Source organism: Esox lucius, chromosome 15 (genome assembly GCF_011004845.1).
Source record: "Esox lucius isolate fEsoLuc1 chromosome 15, fEsoLuc1.pri, whole genome shotgun sequence".
NCBI classification, from domain to species: domain Eukaryota; kingdom Metazoa; phylum Chordata; class Actinopteri; order Esociformes; family Esocidae; genus Esox; species Esox lucius.
In genome coordinates, this window is record NC_047583.1 from 8,562,314 (window position 1) to 8,579,932 (window position 17,619).

A 17,619-nucleotide genomic window follows, 5' to 3' on the forward strand; every position below is an offset into this window, starting at 1 on the left:
TTTACCAAGTAAGCTGTTTGAGAACCAATTCTCATTTACAATGATGACCTGTCCAAGAATACTAAAAATAACACTCAGATAAATACAGCCGTGGTGGAGTAAATTTGAGCAGGTGATTATCAGGCCTCTGTTTATACAACTGAGTAACGGGGCCAACAGAGCTCTGTTAATCTGTGAGAGAGATACTGGTTTGACCTGGGTTTAGGGCTTTTCCCTATTCTGTGAAGATGTAAGTTTGTTTGTTTTTATCTGTTCTGTAAAGATGCAAGTATGTAGACCATCTGTCAGGAAGGGATAATTCACAATGGACAATAAGTGCCCTGGAAAGGGGTGTGGCTCCCTAGAAAGGGGAGTGGCTCCCTGGACATGGGGGTGGCTCTCATCCTCAGAGTCCTATTTAACAATGGGTAGGAGCTAGTGAGCAACTAACCTGTAGCATGTGATCGTGACGCTTGCTTCCTGCTTATATGCTGAATTAATAAAGGTTTTATTTTGGTATTCAGAAATCTCTATTTCATTTCTGGCAATTTCCACAACACAAATACATATATATATATATATATATATATATATATATATATATATATATATATATATATACTCACCTAAAGGGTTATTAGGAACACCATACTAATACTGTGTGTGACCCCCTTTCGCCTTCAGAACTGCCTTAATTCTACGTGGCATTGATTCAACAAGGTGCTGAAAGCATTCTTTAGAAATGTTGGCCCATATTGATAGGATAGCATCTTGCAGTTGATGGAGATTTGTGGGATGCACATCCAGGGCACAAAGTACAGTGAACTCATTGTCATGTTCAAGAAACCAATTTGAAATGATTCGAGCTTTGTGACATGGTGCATTTTTCTGCTGGAAGTAGCCATCAGAGGATGGGTACATGGTGGTCATAAAGGGATGTACATGGTCAGAAACAATGCTCAGGTAGGCTGTGGCATTTAAAAGATGCCCAATTGGCACTAAGGGGCCAAAAGTGTGCCAAGAAAACATCCCCCACACCATTACACCACCAGCCTGCACAGTGGTAACAAGGCATGATGGATCCATGTTCTCATTCTGTTTACACCATGATGAGTGGTACCCGGTGGGGTCTTCTGCTGTTGTAGCCCATCCGCCTCAAGGTTGTGTGTGTTGTGGCTTCACAAATGCTTTGCTGCATACCTCGGTTGTAACGAGTGGTTATTTCAGTCAATGTTGCTCTTCTATCAGCTTGAATCAGTCGGCCCATTCTCCTCTGACCTCAAGCATCAACAAGGCATTTTCGCCCACAGGACTGCCACATACTGGATGTTTTTCCCTTTTCACACCATTCTTTGTAAACCTTAGAAATGGTTGTGCGTGAAAATCCCAGTAACTGAGCGGATTGTGAAATACTCGTCAGGCACCAACAACCATGCCACGCTCAAAATTGCTTAAATCACCTTTCTTTCCCATTCTGACATTCAGTTTGGAATTCAGGAGATTGTCTTGACCAGGACCACACCCCTAAATGCATTGAAGCAACTGCCATGTGATTGGTTGATTAGATAATTGCATTAATGAGAAATTGAACAGGTGTTCCTAATAATCCTTTAGGTGAGTCTATATATATATATATATATATATATATATATATATATATATATGTGTTTTCTCTTTTTATTTATGTTTTTACAATTTCGTAAGCAACAAATCAATAAGTTACACCATCTGACATGACGATGAATTTATACAAAGCCCCCCAGAATTATTGGCACCCTATGTAAATATGAACAACTTTTGTTTAACATCTTGATCTTATACAAAAACATAAAAGACACCACACCTTGTCCTCGGCTCTCTTTATCTTGAGAGTCTCTAACTTCTCCTCTAGATCCTTCACCTGGGCTCGGAGGGACTCCTCCTCCTGGAGTGGGAGACAAAGGAGGACTGAGGGGTAATGTAACACAACTACACACCTATAGGTGTATGCAACGGTGACTTTAATTGTTAGTGTGAAACAACATGCTCCAGATTAACACTCCCATCCCACAACACCACTCCACACTAATAGACCTGGGTTGCCATAGCAACTTCCTCTCGAGGGTGAGGTTGGACGAAACCCTGATTATGACAGTCATTATATTAAGCACATGAAAAGGTCCAAGATATTAGTTAACATGTTTATTATGGGAGTCTTAAAAATACTTTCCCGCCAGTTCAAATGTATATATCATTTATATCGTACAGGATCTTCATATTGTATTATACATAGTGGACAAAGACTTTATTATGGTTTTGACACCTGACTCATCGTAGATAGAGCATTTAACCTGGTCATAACCCCTGACTCCATGAATCATATTATACAGAACATAAAAATATAGCCTTTAATCAGGTTGTTTAGATTAGATTATACTATAACACCTGACTCATATACTGTACCTTTATTACGGTTATAATGCCTGAGTAATATCATAGTGTAGATAAAGGCCTTACTATGGTTTTAACACCTGACATATATCCTTGTCTAGATAATAAACACCTGACTCATATACTACAGAGCACTGAAGATCAATAGTGCCTTAACCTGGTTTTAACACCTGACTTATATCCTTTAGTTAGATAATTAACACCCGAGTCATATACTACCGTACAAAGCACGGAAGATCAATTGCAGCTTAACCTGGTTATAACACCTGACTTATATCCTTGTCTAGATAATTAACACCTGACTCACATACTACAGAGCACTGAAGTTCCAAGGTCTTACGCTGCTATACTATTGTGCTGGGGGATTGGGTCAGTTCTCCTTCCCCACTAAGTTCTCCTTCTCCACTATAAATTGTTGTTGATATGAGGAATGCATTTTCTGAATTTTCCCAGTCTCCTCCCGTTTTAAACTTTAGGAGGACATGAGTTCCTGGTCCACACCTGCGGAGTACCTGGTTTGGGGGGCCAGTTGCTGTCCCTGTCCTTGTCCATCTGGTCATACTTCTGACCTAGTCTAAATTTAAATAGACTCTGGATTTAGCCCACATGCATTTATTAATTATTCCAATTGGACTCTTAATATCTCACCCGGCACAGCCAGAAGAGGACTGGTCACCCCTCTGAGCCTGGGTCCTCTCTAGGTTTCTTCCTAAAATTCGGCCTTCTTAGGGAGTTTTTCCTAGCCACTGAAATTCAACACTACTGTTGTTTGCTCCTTGGTGTTTAAGGCAGGGTGTTTCTGTAAAAGCACTTTGTGACAACTGCTGTTGTAAAAAGGACTTTATAAATACATTTGATTGAAGATCAGATCAACAGCGCCTTTACCTGGTTATAACACCTGACTTATTTCGTTGTTTAAATAATTAACACCTGACTCATATACTACAGAGCACGGAAGATCAATAGCGCTTTTTTACCTGGTTATAACACCTGACTCTACCTGTGTGTGTTTTCCACTGTACCTTGCTCGGGAGCGGGGGAGGAGCTGCATTAGGGGAGAGGAGCCCTCCAGGTGAGGGGATGATAGGGGCCCCCAGCGGGGTCTGGGCTGGGGTGGAGAGCTCGCTGCTGCTTATTTCTCCAGCCGAGGCTGATGCTGACCCAGAGGGCCCTGCCTTGGAGGCCCCGGTGCCCGCAGGACGACTGGGCTGGAGGATGAAGAGGGCAGAGAAGGAGAGCGTTGGAGGGAGAGAGGAAGATGGATGGCTTGAATTAGAGAGGAGACAGTAGGTTAGACCAATCGAGTCGGTCTTATACTCTGGGAACACACACACTGATATTCTTGAATAAATGCCATGTGAATGAACACAGATGTCCAATCAAGTAATAGATCAATAATAGATAAATGTATCTGGGCCTTGTGACAAAAGGGCAGAAAGACAATCGTACACAGTGAGTAGTGCAAATCCCATAGTAGAGCAGTGGGTTTCTATATGCACATATGTACACTCTTCCCTGGAGGCTGGATCACCAACCTCCCCCTTCACACTTTTCCTCCCTGATCACCGCAGCCTAGCAATTCAACTGAATATACAAACGAACGCCAGAAAAAGGCATGAAGAATAAAACAGGAAAGTGGAAAAAAAATCCAGTTTCATACAGTGAGCCAACTAAAGAAGACCAGAAACCAAATTTCTCTGTAGGAGGCTGGGCTCACCTTGGGCCTCCTGGTAGTGGTCTGAAGAACACAGGAGAAGAGATCATTGGAAACGAGGAGACACGGCGTAGAGATCAGAGGAAGCAAAGAGAGGAGAGGAGGAGAGGCACAAACAACAGGGTTAGTTGCATAGTGGCACCAGTCAGTTACAGCTCATATTCAGTCCAATGACGAGTCAAATCACAAAGGATATATAATAAATATATGGAATAGGGTGAAATAGGCCCTGGCCTAAAGTAGTGTACTATGTACAGAATAGGGTGATATAGGCCCTGATCTAAAGTAGTGTACTATATATAGAAGAGGGTGAGATTGGCCCTGGCCTAAAGTAGTGTACTATGTATGGAATAGGGTGAAACAGGTCCTGGCCTAAAGTAGTGTACTATATATAGAATAGGGTGATATAGGCCCTGGCCTAAAGTAGTGTACTATGTATGGAATAGGGTGATACAGGCTCTGGCTTAAAGTAGTGTACTATGTATGGAATAGGGTGATACAGGCCTTGGTCTAAAGTGGTGTACTATGTATGGTGTCTGTCTGGAAACACATTGTTTAACCACAGAGGTACAGAGACAGAAAGAGACATAGAGAGAGAGAGACTCATAGTCAGAGAGAGAAAGACAGAGAGAGGGAGAGAGAGACAGAAAGACAGAGAGAGGGAGAAAGAGACAGAAAGAGAGAGACAGAAAGACATAAAGCAAAACAGAGACAGCGAGCAAGCGAGAGACAGACATAGAGAGCGAGACAGACAGAGACAGACACAAATAGTCAGAAAGAGACAGACAGAGAGAGAGAGCAAAAGACAGACAGACAGAGAGTGGTAGAGAGACAGACAGACAAAGAGTGAGAGAGAGACAGACAGAGACAGACTGGTACCACCAGTGTCTGTTTGATTAATGTGTGCTTTGTGTCTGCAGAGAAACAACTGGCATTACAACCATATGCTTTGCAAACGTCTAAAAAGCCCATTTCAATTACTCAGTTGATTTTTAGAGCCCATTCCACCAGAATACCTAAACCCATATAAAGGAACCAGTATATTACCAGTTGCTACGGGTACCGGCAGACTGATATTCTGAGGCTGCTACGGGCACCTGAATACTGATGACAACATCTAACTATCTCTGAACACCTAATGATTTGACAACAGACAACATATCTGACAACATCTAACCACCTGACATCTAACCTATCTGACAACATCTAACCACCTGACATCTAACCTATCTGACAACATTTAACCACCTGACAACATCTAACCAATCTGACAACATCTAACCATCTGACAACATCTAACCTATCTGACAACATCTAACCTATCTGACAACATCTAACCACCTGACATCTAACCTATCTGACAACATTTAACCACCTGACAACATCTAACCTATCTGAGAACATCTAACCTATCTGACAACATCTAACCACCTGACATCTAACCAATCTGACAACATCTAACCAATCTGACAACATTTAACCACCCATCAACATCTAACTAATCTGACAACATCTAACCACCTGACATCTAACCTATCTGACAACATTTAACCACCTGACATCTAACCTATCTGACAACATTTAACCACCTGACATCTAACCAATCTGACAACATCTAACCAATCTGACAACATCTAACCACCTGACAACATCTAACCTATCTGAGAACATCTAACCTATCTGACAACATCTAACCTACCGGACAACATCTAACCACCTGTTACGTTCCTCTACTTCTAAGGTTCAATTAAGGGTCTTCATTTTGCCTTCTTTCCTCTACTCCTTCTTCCCCCCTTCCACTCTCCTCTTTCCTCTCTTTTCTTTCCTCCCTCACTCCAATTCTTGCTTTCTCCCACATTTAATTCCTCTTTCTTTCCATTATTTTAACTAAGAGACAGGCTAGAGTCCCTGGGAGCTCCTTATTGGATTAGATCTGTGGACTATTCAGCAGATATTAGTGTTATCACCAGGAGGAAGGGGCTTACAGCCTCACAGACTATACTGTACTACTGTACTATAATATAATGCAATATACTTCACTATAATATACTTTAACGTACAATACTGTAAGACACTATACTAAAACATAACATACTGTACAGTACTATATTGTATTATAATGTATTATACTATACTGTACTTTAATGTACTGTACTAAAGTGTATTGACATTAATTGAAATATCACAGTATATTGATTTGTAATCTTGTTCAGCACAATTTACAAAACCACCAGACAGTTTTCAGGACAGGTATGGAAGTGGCTGATAAATTATTAAAATGTAAATGTTGCCCGGTAGAAACAAGGGTTGGATACAACCACATTTATTAGCCAGACATTTCAGAAAGTAAACCAAATTCCAAATTCTGGTTTAAAGTTTTCCTCGAAAAACATTAAAGCATTAGAATTGGATTTGTCATTTCAGTGTTCTTTGACACTTTCCCATCGTTTTGCAGCAGCTCTTATCTAGAGTGACTTAAGACAGGTAAGTGGGAGATGACTACAGAAGTAGAAAGTACATTTTACAATTTTTTCTGAATTGACTGAAGTTTGGATGGGATGGACCATTACCCTGCTGCATTTATTAACGAATGCTGTTAGTGACATGCTGTTAATAACATACTGTAAGTGACATGCTGTTAATGATATGCTGTTAGTGACATACTGTCAGCAGCATGCAGTTAGTGATATTCTGTTAATAACATGCTGTTAGTGACATACTGTTAATACCATGCTGTTAGTGATATTCTGTTAATAACATGCTGTTAGTGATATTCTGTTAATAACATGCTGTTAGTGACATGCCGTTAATTATATGCAGTTAGTAACAATGCTGTTAGTGACATGCTGTTAATAACATGATGTTAGTTACATGCTGTTAACAACAGGCAATTAGTAACAATGCTGTTAGTGACATGCTGTTAGTTAGATGCTGTTAACAACATGCAATTAGTAACAATGCTGTTAGTGAAATACTGTAGGTAATACTCTATGTGGCATATTGTTATACTGTAACAGTACATAACAGAGGACGGTTTAAATAATCCCTTCATGAAATGAGAAATGGATTGATCAGGATTACCACGCTGTCAACAGAGAGGACACAAGAGAAAGATGACAACATCAACATTAACATTAGATGGTGGTCTGTACCTTCCGGGGAGCAGGAGTCTGTCTCATCATATTTGCAGGGGAAAAAGACCCACACACACACACACACACAACCCGCCACACACACCGTCACACACTAGAATGAGAAGACACTCAGTCACACAGTACCAAAGACAGACAGCCAACGGACAGTAAGTAAGACAGTCAGGCAGACAGGTTGACCGACAGAAAGAAAAGCTAGGCAGACAAACAGTCAGAAAACAGGCAGTAGCTCAGCCAAGGCAGGATGGAAAGGGCCGCAGTGCAAATGGCCGATGTCAGATTGTTCTCTCTCTCAGCTCCTTTCTGTTCTCTCCTCGCCAACCCAGTCCAGCGTCCCTGTGTAGTCCTTAAGATTTGCGCTGCAGCATTTGTTTGCTAGTACGAAATCTAAAACGCTCTACTCCGCCGTGTTGCCAGATTATGTGACATCCCCCCGACCTTCCTACTCCCTGTCAGATTAACTCGCCCTGATCTGGCATCCTACTGTGCAGCGAGCTAAAGCTGTTTTGTTCACCAAGCACAGCTCTTCCCTCCTGCTCTCTGCCTCACTCCACCCTCCCTCTCTCCTCTCGTGCTTACAGCGATCAGCCAACCACTGTCTTGCTTGTAAATTACATCACTCCTGTGACCCATCTCCCCCTCCCAGATGAATGGAGGGATGAACGGGTAGAGATTATGCCCAGGGGAGGGAGGGGAAGGCGGAGAGGGAGAGAAAGGGGAAGGGGGTGAGGGAGTGAGAGATGGAGAGAGCGACAGAGAACTGAGTTAACCTAATAATGTGAACTTGGAATTTTGGATCGTTTATATTTGTTTACTCGCTTTGAAAATGAAAACAAATGCTTCCCATGCCAATAAAATCCCTTTGAATTTAATTGAGAGTTTAGGAGAGGGCAAGGAGGAGGCAGAATAGGACATAAGTGTAGGGAGGAGAGGTGTAAAGGGAGGAGTGTGATTGAGGGAGAAGATGTAAAGAGAGAGAGGAGAGTTGGGGAGGGGGTGCTAGAGAGAGGGGAGGAGAGGGGGCGAGAGAAGAGAATGGAGGAGAGGGAGGAGAGTTGAAGAGGGATGAGTGGGAGGAAATGGAGTACAGATGGAGAGGGAGGAGAGGTGGAGTTAGAGAGGGAGGAGAGGTGGAGTTAGAGAGGGAGGAGAGGTGGAGTTAGAGAGGGAGGAGAGGTGGAGTTAGAGAGGGAGGAGAGGTGGAGAGTTAGAGAGGGAGGAGAGGTGGAGTTAGAGGAAGGAGAGGTGGAGTTAGAGAGGGAGGAGAGGTGGAGTTAGAGAGGGAGGAGAGGTGGAGAGTTAGAGAGGGAGGAGAGGTAGAAAGAGGGGAAGGGAGGGTAGAAGAGGGTAACGGGTAGCAATGATAAGTCTCTCCTGTATCCTAGCAACTAGGTAACACCTCCCTATTTCTCCCTGTGGCTTCATTAGAATAGGATTGCCAAAGTGTTTGTGTGTATGTGTGTGTGTGCTGAACACAACACAGAGGGTGTCTACACTCCAAGTGGTGACGACACGTCAAGGTTTTGTTTACAGTGCCAAAGACAATGGGTTATCCTAACCCTTCACAATGCCAAAGACAATGGGTTATCCTAACCCTTCACAATGCCAAAGACAATGGGTTATCCCAACCCTTCACAATGCCAAAGACAATGGGTTATCCTAACCCTTCACAATGCCAAAGACAATGGGTTATCCTAACCCTTCACAATGCCAAAGACAATGGGTTATCCCAACCCTTCACAATGCCAAAGACAATGGGTTATCCTAACCCTTCACAATGCCAAAGACAATGGGTTATCCTAACCCTTCACAATGCCAAAGACAATGGGTTATCCCAACCGTTCACAATGCCAAAGACAATGGGTTATCCTAACCCTTCACAATGCCAAAGACAATGGGTTATCCTAACCCTTCACAATGCCAAAGACAATGGGTTATCCCAACCGTTCACAATGCCAAAGATAATGGGTTATCCTAACCCTTCACAAAGCCAAAGACAATGGGTTATCCTAACCCTTCACAATGCCAAAGACAATGGGTTATCCTAACCCTTCACAAAGCCAAAGACAATGGGTTATCCCAACCCTTCACAATGCCAAAGACAATGGGTTATCCTAACCCTTCACAAAGCCAAAGACAATGGGTTATCCTAACCCTTCACAATGCCAAAGACAATGGGTTATCCTAACCCTACACAATGCCAAAGACAATGGGTTAACCACAACCTGGTGTTGTTATACAGCTCTGATCCTATGAAACAGTTCTGGGATACAGTCTTGTTATTAATCTGTGGTCCTGTTTAATGGTCTTGTTATTCAGCTGTGGTCCTGTGAAATGGTCTTGTTATTCAGCTGTGGTCCTGTGATACAGTCTTGTTATTCAGCCGTGGTTCTGTGAAATGGTCTTGTTATTCAGCTGTGGTCCTGTGATACAGTCTTGTTATTCAGCCGTGGTTCCGCGAAATGGTCTTGTTATTCAGCTGTGGTTCTGTGAAGTGGTCTTGTTATTCAGCTGTGGTTCTGTGAAGTGGTCTTGTTATTCAGCTGTGGTTCTGTGAAGTGGTCTTGTTATTCAGCTGTGGTTCTGTGATAAAGTCCTGCAATAAAAGACAACTTTCCAGGGAGTATACTCTTTTTTACATGTATTTTAAATGTATTTTATTTCACCTTAAATTTACCCAGTATGGCAACAGAGAACCAATGTAATGACTTGTCCACATCTAGAATGCAAAGACAACACAAAGTTAAACATATACTACCCAAACTATATTCAACTATACACATTTCTGATTCAGAAGAGTTGATGTGGAGTTGAGATATGGAGTGGGGATGTGATTAGGACATTTTACATATCGACATCCTCCTTCTAAAGTCTCGGGAATATAGACCAGCTGCGGCACATTCTTAAATAAAAACATGACTAAAATTCAAAAAATCATGGTGAAGCACTTTTATTTTACCCTCTCATAAAGCAAAGTATATTCGTTCATCCAGTATATTGACGGTGCTCATTTCAGACCCACTTTTTAGTGCCTGGATCCATTACCAAAGCTCATGGGGGGCATCTGTTCTCTTTAAACATTTAACACTAAGAGTAGCTCTCTCTCTCCCTGTCTCACTTTCTCTACCTCTCTTTCTCCTTGGATGGATGAAGGAGAGGAGAGGGGGATGGACAGGAGTAGAGCAGAGGGGGCAGAGATAGAGAAGGGTGGGAAAGATGGTGAAGACATGAGAGAGAAAGAAGAGAGGATTGACGAAAGGATGGATGGTGGGATAAATGGAGGGATGATGAAAGCAGGATGAAGGTGTCCAATTTCTGCCTTAACAGAATTAGAGTGAAGTCACTGTCTCTGTGGTCAGTATGATGGAAGGATGGGGGGGGTGAATGAGAGAGAGGTGTAGGGAAGAGGAAAGAGAGATGGTGGAAATGGAGGGAGGAGAAAGAGGGATGAAAAGAAGGAAGGAAAGAAGAGGAATGGATGTGGGAGGAGAGGGGGGGGGGTGAGGTATAGAGAAAGAGGGATGGATGAAAGGAGGAGAGAGTGAGAAAACAGGGGGCTGGAGCAATAGACAGAGGGAAGAGAGAGAGAGGACTGGAGAGACACAAAGGTTTAGAATTACTGCCATACCGGCACCAGAAACCCTTAAGAGGACTGAACACTGCTGGCACAATACTACATCAGCACAATATTACATCAGCACATTACTACATCAGCACATTACTACATCAGCACAATCGTACATCAGCACATTACTACATCAGCACAATCGTACATCAGCACAATACTACATCAGCACAATACTACATCAGCACATTACTACATCAGCACAATACTACATCAGCACAATACTACATCAGCACAATACTACATCAGCACATTACTGCATCAGCACATTACTACATCAGCACAACACTACATCAGCACATTACTACATCCGCAAAAATACTACATCAAGACAATACTACATCTCCACAATACTACACCAACACAATACTATATCAGCACAATCATACATCAACACAACACTACATGAACACAATACTAGATCAGCACAATACTACATCAGGGTTATTAAGAACACCTGTTCAATTTCTCATTAATGCAATTATCTAATCAACCAATCACATGGCAGTTGCTTCAATGCATTTAGGGGTGTGGTCCTGGTCAAGACAATCTCCTGAACTCCGAACTGAATGTCAGAATGGGAAAGAAAGGTGATTTAAGCAATTTTAAGCGTGGCATGGTTGTTGGTGCCAGACGGGCCGGTCTGAGTATTTCACAATCCGCTCAGTTACTGGGATTTTCACACACAACCATTTCTAGGGTTTATAAAGAATGGTGTGAAAAGGGAAAAACATCCAGTATGCGGCAGTCCTGTGGGCGAAAATGCCTTGTTGATGCTAGAGGTCAGAGGAGAATGGGCCGACTGATTCAAGCTGATAGAAGAGCAACTTTGACTGAAATAACCACTCGTTACAACCGAGGTATGCAGCAAAGCATTTGTGAAGCAACAACACGCACAACCTTGAGGCGGATGGGCTACAACAGCAGAAGACCCCACCGGGTACCACTCCTCTCCTACAAATAGGAAAAAGAGGCTACAATTTGCATGAGCTCACCAAAATTGGACAGTTGAAGACTGGAAGAATGTTGCCTGGTCTGATGAGTCTCGATTTCTGTTGAGACATTCTGTTGAGAGTCAGAATTTGGCGTAAACAGAATGAGAACATGGATCCATCATGCCTTGTTACCACTTGTTACTGAAATGGCCCCCACAGTCACCAGATCTCAACCCAATAGAGCATCTTTGGGATGTGGTGGAACGGGAGCTTCGTGCCCTGGATGTGCATCCCACAAATCTCCATCAACTGCAAGATGCTATCCTATCAATATGGGCCAACATTTCTAAAGAATGCTTTCAGCACCTTGTTGAATCAATGCCATGTAGAATTAAGGCAGTTCTGAAGGCGAAAGGGGGTCCCACACAGTATAAGTATGGCGTTCCTAATAATCCTTTAGGTGAGTGTATATCAGCATAACACTACATCAACACAATAATACATCAACAATTTTGTCCAGCCTAAGCTCAACACACTCAGAAGCAGAAATGTTAAGCCCACATGGAAATAATACAGAGAGACACATTTTTGTGGCAATAATAGAAATCTGACCAGCTAACTGCTCAACAAACATGATAACCTGTTGCCAGATAAAAGCTGTAGAAGCCAAAAAACAATAACTGTTCTCACAATTGTTCTAAACCAGCACACACTAATAAATATGAATAATAATAACACAACTTATTGGCTATTTGAGTCCAGTGCCCTGAAACAATGTATCATAACCAACTCTACCCAAAATCACAACTCTGTATCATAACCAACTCTACCCAAAAACACAACACTCTATCATAACCAACTCTACCCAAAAACACAACTCTGTATCATAACCAACTCTACCCAAAAACACAACACTGTATCATAACCAACTCCACCCAAAAACACAACACTGTATCATAACCAACTCTACCCAAAAACACAACTCTGTATCATAACCAACTCTACCCAAAAACACAACACTGTATCATAACCAACTCTACCCAAAAACACAACTCTGTTTCATAACCAATTCTACCCAAAAACACAACTCCGTCTCATAACGAAATCTACCCCCCCCCAAAAAAACATTTTGGGCCCAGTGGCCCAAAATCATTGGATATAAAAAACAAGCTCACACATTAGTGTTACGTGTTTGGTATGTTCATTTACAGTGGGGAGAACAAGTATTTTATACACTGCTGATTTTGCAGGTTTTCCTACTTACAAAGCATGTAGAGGTCTGTCATTTTTATCATTGGTACACTTCAACTGTGAAAAAATCCAGAAAATCACATTGTATGATTTTTAAATAATGAATTAGCATTTTATTGCATCTTATTGCATGACATAAGTATTTGATCACCTACCAACCAGTAAGTATTCCGGCTCTCACAGACCTGTTAGTTTTTCTTTACGAAGTCCTCCTGTTCTCCACTCGTTACCTGTATTAACTGCACCTGTTTGAACTCGTTATCTGTATAAAGGACACCTGTCCACACACTCAATCAAACAGACTCCAAACTCTCCACAATGGCCAAGGCCAGAGAGCTGTGTGAGGACATCAGGGATAAAATTCCTGCTGCAATGTGTGCAAACCTGGTCAAGAACTACAGGAAATGTATGATCTCTGTAATTGCAAACAAAGGTTTCTGTACCAAATATTAAGTTCTGCTTTTCTGACATAAGTATCAAATACTTATGTCATGCAATAAAATACAAATTAATTACTTAAAAATCATTCAATGTGATTTTCTGAATTTTTGTTTTTGATTCTGTCACTCACAGTTGAAGACTACCTATGATAAGAAATGACAGACTTCTACATGCTTTGTAAGTGGTAAAACCTGCAAAATCGGCAGTAAATCAAATACTTGTACGTGTCACAAGCAAACTCACTACTATGCATTTTTTGACAAATGTTGATAATTGGCTCAAATAAACAGCAAATGCACAAAGAACTCATACTGATTCATGAACAATACTTGAGAGCACCACCAGAGGCCCTGTTTCACTAATAATGTTGGAGAGCATCACCAGAGGCCCTGTTTCACTAATAATGTTGTAGAGGATCACCAGAGGCCCTGTTTCACTAATAATGTTGGAGAGCATCACCTGAGGCCCTGTTTCACTAATAATGTTGGAGAGCATTACCAAAGGCCCTGTTTCACTAATGATGTTGGAGAGGATCACCAGAGGCCCTGTTTCACTAATAATGCTGGAGAGCATCACCAGAGGCCCTGTTTCACTAATAATGTTGGAGAGGATCACCAGAGGCCCTGTTTCACTAATAATGTTGGAGAGCATCACCAGAGGTCCTGTTTCACTAATAATGTTGGAGAGCATCACCAGAGGCCCTGTTTCACTAATAATGTTGGAGAGCATCACCAGAGGCCCTGTTTCACTAATAATCTTTTATAAAGAGTTAACCCTAAAAATTATACTGGGCTGAGTAGAAGAGAAGTCTGCCAGGGTAGAGGAGTTCAGGGGAATTAGAGACAGAAGGAGGGGAAGACAGACAGCCAATCAGGCAGACAACCAGTCAGACATATAGCAGTAGCTCAGACAGGAGGTCGGGGTGGGGGGGTGGGGTGATGGAGACATTTTGGGAGAACGATGGTAGATGGAGGAAGGTGTTACAACGGCCACATCCTGTTGCCATGCAACTTGGCCATTCAGAGCCACGGTTACAGATACAACGTTACTGTAGTTTTTATGGCGGAGTGTTACCGAGGTTCGAGAAGCATGCACCACCTTTTTGGGCTTTGGTCCTCGTTGCTACATTGTGGGTCAGTGGGGGTAAAGGTGACAGGTGAGGGGTCACAAAGAAGAAAAATGTGCGAGGTTACAGGTCATGTTGACGAGGTGCTGATCAGGGAGAACAGGGGCAGTCAGTGTACTCTGTGGACTGACCTCAGGTTAAAAATGCACACAATAACATCTGCACACAAGGTTATACAACAGTGGTCATACACATGCTCTGTTTACTCTACACACATTCAACCTTTTGACCTTTGAGGTTAAAAGCATTTTCTTATATCAAAGTCTGTAGTACAACTGCTATTGATATCTAACTGGATGTAATATTACTGCTATTGATATCTAACTAGATGTAATATTACTACTATTGATATCTAACTGGATGTAATATTAATGCTATTGATATCTAACTGGACGTAATATTACTGCTATTGATACCTAACTGGATGTAATATTAATGCTATTGATATCTAACTGGATGTAATATTACTGCTATTGATATCTAACTGGATGTAATATTACTGCTATTGATATCTAACTGGATGTAATATTACTACTATTGATATCTAACTGGATGTAATATTAATGCTATTGATATCTAACTGGACGTAATATTACTGCTATTGATACCTAACTGGATGTAATATTAATGCTATTGATATCTAACTGGACGTAATATTACTGCTATTGATACCTAACTGGATGTAATATTACTGCTATTGATACCTAACTGGATGTAATATTACTGCTATTGATACCTAACTGGATGTAATATTACTGCTATTGATATCTAACTGGATGTAATATTACTACTATTGATACCTAACTGGATGTAATATTAATGCTATTGATATCTAACTGGATGGAATATTACTGCTACTGATATCAAACTGGATGCAATATTAATGCTATTGATACCTAACTGAATGTAATATTACTGCTATTGATACCTAACTGGATGTAATATTACTGCTATTGATATCTAACTGAATGTAATATTACTGCTATTGATATCAAACTGGATGTAATATTACTGCTATTTATATCTAACTGGATGTAAAATTACTGCTATTGATATCTAACTGGATGTAATACTACTGCTATTGATATCTAACTGGATGTAATATTACTGCTATTGATATCTAACTGGATGTAATATTACTGCTATTGATATCTAACTGGATGTAATATTACTGCTATTGATATCTAACTGGATGTAATATTACTGCTATTGATATCTAACTGGATGTAATACTACTGCTATTGATATCTAACTGGATGTAATACTACTGCTATTGATATCTAACTGGATGTAATATTACTGCTATTGATATCTAACTGGATGTAATATTACTATTAACACATTATCTAAGAGGCTATTCTATAACTGAGATGAATATGTAAGTCTGTAGTATAAATGCTATTGATATCTAAAAGGCTGTAATTGAATCTTTATTGATATTTAACGGGATTTAGTATAGTGATATCTGACAGGATGTAGTAGAACTGCTATTGATATTTAACAGGCTGTAATATTACAGCTATTGACACTTCATCTAACTGACTGTTCCACAACTGCTATTAATATTTATGTCAGTGGTATTACTGATATTGATATCTAACAGGCTGGGTGACCCAAAGGCATTCTTTATTAAAAAAAAAGAATAATGACTTGGGATTATGAGGAGAAATGTCATGCTGGTCATCATTCACTCCTGACTGAGCCCTGAGCGGAGGAGGGAGACAAGGAAGCAGAGAAAGAGGAGCGAGAGAGTGAGTAGAAAGGAGGAGAAGAGGAGGAATTGAGCCTCAAGCTTCTTGTCCAAAGATACAGACATGCAGGTGTCATGGCGACCATGACTCAGCAGCTCAATGATGCTGAATTCCGATTGGTGGAAAATTTACTTTACTCTCTTACATGATTTACAGACTCAGATATGACAAACATCTGACGCACACCTGACAGAGGTCAAGGTAACTACTCGCAAGAACAGGAACCAATTTGTTCTATTCTCGCAGCTTGTCATTCTAAATGAAGTGTTGCCATGGCAAAGGCAATGATCTTGGTGCATTACGGGCAATTTCATAAAGGACTCGCTTCAAGGGAGTAAAACCAATGGTAGGGAACACTAAGTGGCATACACTTTGCAAAGGGAGCCTCATCCAGGGTTGTTGGATATTCACCTTAAGTGAATTTTGCGAGTGAGATTAACCTGGGTTTGCACAATCTGAATTGAGCTAGGGCCAACGCTGGTTTACCAGAACAAACTGTGAGAATAACCACTGCCATCTACTGGTCACAGAGGGGATTTCATCTTCTCTTCCTGTGTGGTTTCTGAGGAAAGGCCTCTCTGGATAGGATAAACAAGGAGAAGGGGGAGGATAAGAGACTTCCAAGGCAAAAAGAGAAAGAGTGATAGACAAACAGGACAACCTTGTCAGAACTCAAAAGCAGGTGCTGTGGGCAGTGAAGCCAGGGTCCAGCTTCCTTGAAGGGACATAAGGGACCGTGTTCAAACTGCAAAAACGTCAACTTCCCACTACACGCACAGTAGCATGTAAACAAATATTCTTGGGATGGTTTTGGCTTGTGGGCCGCCAATAGCGGGCCTCTGCTCAAACTTTTCACCATTGTTTCTCTTAGTCCTCTGTAAAAACAGCAACACTAGTTACATATGAAAGACATATAATGTTAACATATCCCTGGCTGACAGGAGTTAACTGACCTTCTGTCTGTTTGTCTCCTACTCACCAGTTTAGTGGATTTGGGCGTCTCCAGGATCTCTGAGCACAGAAAAAGAGAACAAACAGACATTGATGCTTAGAAAGCTGTTGAGAAAAAAACCATCCAGAAGTAATTTAGGCACACTCATGTACTTGCAACTGTAACTCTAATGCCAAACCCATCAGATCGTAACAAAGAAAAATGCTTAGTGGTCAGAAGTGTCTTTCAGAATAGTTAGAGGGAATCAAAGTAAATTTAGAACA

At 41.3% G+C, this 17,619-nt stretch overlaps 1 protein-coding gene across 3 annotated transcripts in view; it reads right to left on the bottom strand.

Annotated features, from left to right (window-relative positions):
- dctn1b (dynactin 1b) overlaps positions 1-17,619 on the bottom strand; it is a 41,731-nt gene that overhangs the window by 15,842 nt on the left and 8,270 nt on the right. For 2 of the 3 annotated variants that reach the window (XM_010879285.5, XM_010879284.4), the window contains exons 4-9: positions 17,384-17,415; positions 14,602-14,649; positions 7,276-7,293; positions 4,127-4,147; positions 3,432-3,617; positions 1,823-1,903 (exon numbers count right to left, since the gene is read on the bottom strand). In XM_010879285.5, the coding sequence (XP_010877587.1) occupies positions 1,823-1,903; positions 3,432-3,617; positions 4,127-4,147; positions 7,276-7,293; positions 14,602-14,649; positions 17,384-17,415 (386 nt within the window). The remainder of the gene's footprint in view (positions 1-1,822; positions 1,904-3,431; positions 3,618-4,126; positions 4,148-7,275; positions 7,294-14,601; positions 14,650-17,383; positions 17,416-17,619) is intronic. The other variant, XM_010879286.4, reaches the window with a different exon arrangement.